General features: G+C 33.8%; 1 protein-coding gene across 1 annotated transcript; it reads right to left on the bottom strand.

Annotated features, from left to right (window-relative positions):
• Positions 1-398: 398 nt before the first annotated feature.
• On the bottom strand, positions 399-4,868 carry LOC143616975 (internal alternative NAD(P)H-ubiquinone oxidoreductase A1, mitochondrial-like). The gene is made up of 8 exons (XM_077089659.1): positions 4,376-4,868; positions 2,853-3,066; positions 2,621-2,781; positions 2,451-2,516; positions 2,141-2,304; positions 1,441-1,555; positions 1,175-1,354; positions 399-633 (listed from the first exon to the last, which is right to left on the bottom strand). The coding sequence occupies exons 1-8, from the start codon at positions 4,805-4,807 to the stop codon at positions 481-483; spliced, it is 1,485 nt and encodes a 494-aa protein (XP_076945774.1). The 5' UTR covers positions 4,808-4,868; the 3' UTR covers positions 399-480.
• Between the last annotated feature and the right edge of the window lie 1,260 nt (positions 4,869-6,128).

The raw sequence follows: 6,128 nt of genomic DNA, 5'->3' as shown, positions 1-6,128 counted from the left end.
AAACACACAAAAACTAAACTTGCGTTGCAAAATGCGTGAGCCTTGTTGACTATACACGAAAGAGAGATGACACGCAAGAGGTATATTGCATAAGAAATAAATTATGTCAACATTTGATTCAATAAACTAGGATGCGCGAGTTAAAGTGGAAGCACGGCGATCAAAATTTAAAAAATCAAACCCGTGCGTGCCCGCAACATGTTGACACAAATGTTACATCAAAATTCTTGGACTCACAAAGTTGTAACAACTCAAACTAAAAGTTATAATTAATGATTCCCCAAACACCAACTCACTACAAAATTGCAGACAATCAACTAACTAAATACATGTGATTTGCAAATTGCAAATACAATTAATAATCTCAAACCTCAAATATACTTTAACTTTACAGTTTAGTATTTGACGCTTATATCTTTACATAATAAACAGTGGAATATAACAAATGCATATAGTAAACGTACAATTTTGCGACAATGCTTATATACGGCTTATATCGCGACCAAACACAACCGTAGTTAGCCAGTTTATCGCCACATAAAATCGATTCCTCCAGCTTACCACGCGAGTCAAATAAGCAGAACGCCAAATGAACCAACTAGTGAATCCCGCAAGTGCCAAACCTTTTGATTCCTAAAACATAATAATTTAACATAAGTGGTGAAATCATGTTGCCTTTTGGTACAGGTCAAAAACTGGACCAGAACCGAAAATTCGGTTTCTAAGTTTTTGAAAATTGTTTTGTTTTTTTGGTTTTTGCCATTTGGGCTTGAAATTTTTGGGTCGGAAAAAAAGGCCTATATTGAACTTGGTCTTATATTTGTATGTTAATTATTGATTAATAGATTATAATACATTTGGGCTAATATATTTGGTTTACACTATTTTTTGAATTCTTATAAAAAATAATTTCTTTTTTTCTTTCTGAATTCTTATAAATGATAACATGCAAAATAAAAAAATGAAAATCCATACATGTGGTCTGGATTTTTCGGTTTTGATTACTCGTAAAACCGAAATTTGTTTTTTTACGACAAAATATAACAAAATAGTAGTTTTTATTGGGTTCGGTTAATTCTGTACTTATCGAAACAGGTTGGGTTGACCCGTTTGACTGGTTTGACCAGTTGACTAGTTTGACCCATTCTTTGTAAAAAAAAGGAGTTTTTTTTACCTTGCTTTGCCTGAGATCTACAAGAGCCTTATAACTACCAACTGTTGCCATACTTCCTAAATGCTTATAAACAAACGGGTCCCCGAGTTCCACATCACAGCTACTGTTGGCGTATCCACCACCAGCTTTACCGATCTTGTTTAGAAGTTCGGCTAGGTACTTCCCCTCTCTCTCCGCCACCTGAAACATATATGCAACCCGCGTGACTTCAGATAAAAAAAGAATAGCATGTAACATGTCACACGGGTTGGTCCAGGCCCACTTACTTGGGCCAAAGCCGGAAGGGTTGATTTCCCTGTGCTCTCAAGGTACCCGCTGCAATCCCCGATTGCGAAAACGTCGGGTGCGGATGGTACCCTTAACCATTCATCAATCCCAATCCTACACAAAATATTCACGTTTTGATAAATAATCAATGTATCATCAAAAAGGTCACAATATGAGTAACATGAAACATGTGTTGTCCATTTTCTATTAATAAAAATTTTCAATAAGTACCTAATGTATTTAAATATTAAATATATAATATAACTAGAAAAATGGTGATGATATACATACACCCCTGTCACATAAGTTCGGTAAAGTTACACGGGTCGCAAAAGGTTATACGGATTGTATAACTTTTACAGACCACCTTGAAACGAGCTCGTATAATACCTTTTTTTTATTTTCAGAAGGGTGCATACAACATTTTCCACATATCATACGGGTCATATGATATGTGGTAACGGTTATACGTTCCGCATGATATGCCAGTGGTGTTCGTATAGCCTGTCTCTTAGAGAAACACTATTACTATGATAATAATCTAAATTCTAAAGTTCTAAACCTTTAAATAAAACAATTTAAAATGATGTATACAAGTTGCATGCATTGAAACCTACATTTTGGATCACTTGACTGGTTCCTTTTTAACCATATAAGTCATTCGACTCATTTGACATGTTTGAGATAACCGCTTATTACCTTCCACCTGGAGCCTTTGGGAGATCTATATTTCTAACGAAAGTCGAGGGACCCACACCAGTAGACCAGACCAATAAACCGTATGGAACCTCAGTCCCGTCACTTAGAATTATCTTTTGAGGTTGAACATCCTTCACGGTTCCACGAACTAAACGAACTCCAGACTACAAAAATACATTAAATGTAAGACAAAGATTCAAACTTTTAATAAACAAAATTACAATAACTAGTTATCTTTGTATTGCATCCATCATAAAGACTGTAGCTTTTTAAGTAACTATTATTAGTTCTTTTAAAGATAAATATTTACCTTGGTCAACTGATTAGTAGCATATACGCGTAAGCGGTCATCAAACGAAGATAAGATATCATTAGCCTGCAAAAATCCATAATTATGTTCAGAAAATTATTTTCTAAAAAACCATTTTCATTTTGACCCGTAAAAGAATAATCTCCAAAGTCCAAACACACAAACCTCACCTCAATCAAAGTAACATGAATGTAATCTTTTACATGAGAATATCTTTGACGAACATCTTTCATGATAAAATCACTAAGTTCACCACTGAACTCAACTCCAGTAGGCCCGCCTCCAACAACAACACAATGCAAAAGTCTACGTTTTTCTTCATCAGTAACGCCTGTGACGACACCATAAATATGTAAAATTAAACCAAAAGAAAATATTATTTAATTTATGAAACTAACATACCGGGCACATCAGAGAGCATCAAGTTGAGAAGCAGTTTTCTTCGGATTTCTTGAGCATGGTACACCTCACGAAGGAAAATTGCGTGTTCTTTCACGCCGTTAATTCCAAAAGTCGAAGCTTCGGCCCCAGAAGCAATAATTAATTTGTCATATGCAATCTTGAAATCCCATGGTTCTAGTGTTTGTACTCCTTCTGTTATTGTTTGGCAATGCACCTAATATTTTACAATTTGTTTGTGATTAATGGCATTAGGCATTGTAATTAAGCAATTAGCCACTAAAAACCTGTTTGTGCATTAAAGATTCAAACTTTTTCTATATTTTAAAGAATCTTGAACTTAAATACCAGTCAAACAATTGAACCTAAATCGAAATCAATAGTTTATTACATGATAATTAAGCAAGCCGGATGAAATTATTCAAGAATAACAAACAATGTAACTAAAAACCTATTTTTGTAGAATAAATATATCGAAGATTCAATCTTTTTCAGCATTAAAGAATCTTGAACTGACATACCTCATGATCATAAATCAAAATCGATAGTTTATTACAGGATAATTGAACAAGCCCAGATGGGATATTCAAGATTAAGCAAACAATGTAACTAAAGACATATTTTTGTAAGTTTAAATTGATCAAAGATTTAAAAACTTTTTCAATATTAAAGAATGTTAAACTGAAATACATTAACGTATCTCATGATCACAATTCACAAATCAAAAGCTATAGTTTATTGAACAAGCCCAGAGTGGGATTTAAGATTAAACAAACAATTTAACTAAAAACCTGTTTTTGTAGATTCAGTTAATCAAAGATTCAAACTTTTTCTATATTAAGGAATCTTGAACTGAAATGCCAGTCAAACAATTGACCATATATCTAAATCCCTAAATTATTACAGGATAACTGAAAAACCTGTTTTTGTGTATTAGATAGATCAAAGATTTAAACTTTTTCAGCATTAAAGAATCTCGAACTGAAAATACAATAACATACCTCATGATCATACATCAAAATCTATAGTTTATAAGCAAACAGTTTAACTAAAAACCTGCTTTTATAGATTAAATTGACCATAGACTCTAACTTTATCTATATTAAAGAATCTTGAACTAAATCAAATTCTATAGTTTAAAACAGGATAATTGAATAAACCCAGATGGGTTTGGGTTAATCAAATATATACAAACAATGTAACTAAGAACCTACTTTTGTATATCAAATAAAAAAAAGTGGTATTGGTTGGTTGACTAAAATTTAAGTGGTTTTAGTTAATTCGTTATCTTAGATAACGGACTGGTACACGTGTGCGTACATTCCATGACATATACGGGTACTCCGCTATCTGAGATAGCAAATTACCTGAAACCACTTAAATTCTAATTAAATTCTAATCAACCACCCGACACCACTTTTTTTTCTTTAAATCACCTAATCCAGCAAAAAAATCATCAAATTAGCCAAAGATTCAAACTTTTTCAACATTAAAGAATCTTGAGCCAAAACCCATATTAACATTACCTCATGATTCTTTACATCAAGTCCTTTACAATTAGCCAAAAAGAAGAACGACCCCGGTTCATGCGAAATGGCCGGTTGGATCCTGCCAATGGGCTCAGCAACAGACCGGAACTCAAGAGTACCCACACAGGTAGAAGCCAGTAAAGGAGTAAACACCATATGGTTCCTGGGTGACACACAAACGACGTCGTATAAGCTTGTATCTAACCCTTTCATTAACCTGCACCCGGCCCAACCGGAACCCAGAACCACCACTCTGGGCTTGTCTGGTTTCTTGGTGGGTCCCAGCCCGGAGACTGGTGGAGCAGTTGCATCAGTGGTGGTGGTGAAGTGGTGGATGTGTTGGAGGGTGAAGAGAGTGGGTGTGAATTTGGATGTGGACCGGTGGTTGGACCGGGTGGTGAACCGGATCAGGTGCTTGAACCAATACATTGGTGGATAATGGGTTAGAATGATTGCATGTTAGTGATAGTGAGTGTGAAGTGGAGTATTATTTGAGCCAGAAGGTTGGAACATAGGGGATAAAGAAACAAGGCAGCCAGATTTGTGGAGATTCTATGGTCTAGAATTGCAAGTTAATAGGTCAACTAAACTTGACCCGTTTAGTTAAACAATCAATTTGACCCATTCTTAAATGGGTTAGATATGTCAAATCAAAACATGATTATTCTTGTGTTATATTTCAGGTCGTGTAAAAAAATACCACTACTATAAAAAGGTATGCTTAAGATTATAAAACTAACTTAAATTAACTTAATAAAGATAACAAACGAATCATTAGCCAAAACGTTTGTAGCCTGGTTGTATCAAAGTGCGATAAATGTGTCATTGCCCTTTATTTTGAGTGTTTCGAGTCTTGCAGTAGAGGTGTACGTATTAGCCGTTAAAACAAAAACGGAATAGTAATGTATACATTAGAACCATTTAACGAAGATGATCGTATACAACCAGTTAACTACAATTGCAAAAAAAATGGTCCGTACGGTTTAATTATTTTGAAAGTCTGCCTCCCCCCCCTTCCTCCAGAGTTTAAAAATTGCAAACATAGTCGTTTTGTTACATTGCACGTTTGGTCCTTGGTGTTGAACCAAATTAAATTTTGACAAAGAAACGAGATTAGAGTCTAATTCTTTTTAATATTGATTATTTTCTGGTAGATTATTTATTATAGTCTGGTTTTTTAAAAAGCCTAGCCATCAATGTTTTGAATTTGTATAGATGGTTAAGTGGTTGTGGGTTTGTTGATTACTTGGATATTCATGAATTTTATGTGCATGTATTTAGCTATATGGTGGAGGAAAAAAGTTTCAATACAAAAAAAAAGAAAAAAAGAGTTTACTTTCATTTTAAAATACAAGACAAAAACTTAGATGTTAATCATCTGGGGCAATATACTAAGGGCAACATATGGAGGAAGTAGACCTATTGGACGTTTAAGAAAGGCGTCAAAGAGAGTATATAAAAAACGTAAAATATCTACGTTATTATAATCTTATAAAAAAATTAACATATAATACATAGAATTATATTTATTTATCATGAGCTATATTATACAATCAAAGTGACAAAGTTGATATGCGAATATGATTAGGTATATGGTCTTTCAAAAGTCCAACGACAAAACAAGGCTCCATAACTTATTAATTTGCAATAAAATAACATTACCGACAAGAAACACAAACATAAATATCGTTGTTACATCACCATCATTGAATTAAAATACCACATAATATATTGTTAGTTATCCTTGATG

The sequence above is a fragment of the Bidens hawaiensis genome, unplaced genomic scaffold (genome assembly GCF_021521415.1).
Source record: "Bidens hawaiensis isolate Kalapana, Puna unplaced genomic scaffold, B.hawaiensis_p1.1 tig00050730_1, whole genome shotgun sequence".
Taxonomy (NCBI): domain Eukaryota; kingdom Viridiplantae; phylum Streptophyta; class Magnoliopsida; order Asterales; family Asteraceae; genus Bidens; species Bidens hawaiensis.
Note: the sequence above shows the minus strand (reverse complement) of the source record. Positions and strands in the feature narration are given on the sequence as shown.

Excerpts from the sequence above, each read along its gene's own strand:
- LOC143616975 (XM_077089659.1), bottom strand. The coding sequence starts at position 4,807 with ATGTATTGGTTCAAGCACCTGATCCGGTTCACCACCCGGTCCAACCAC. Across the intron at positions 3,067-4,375 it reads TTGATGTAAAGAATCATGAG|GTGCATTGCCAAACAATAAC; the intron begins GTAATGTTAATA and ends GTAAAATATTAG. Across the intron at positions 634-1,174 it reads TAGATCTCAGGCAAAGCAAG|GAATCAAAAGGTTTGGCACT; the intron begins GTAAAAAAAACT and ends ATTATGTTTTAG.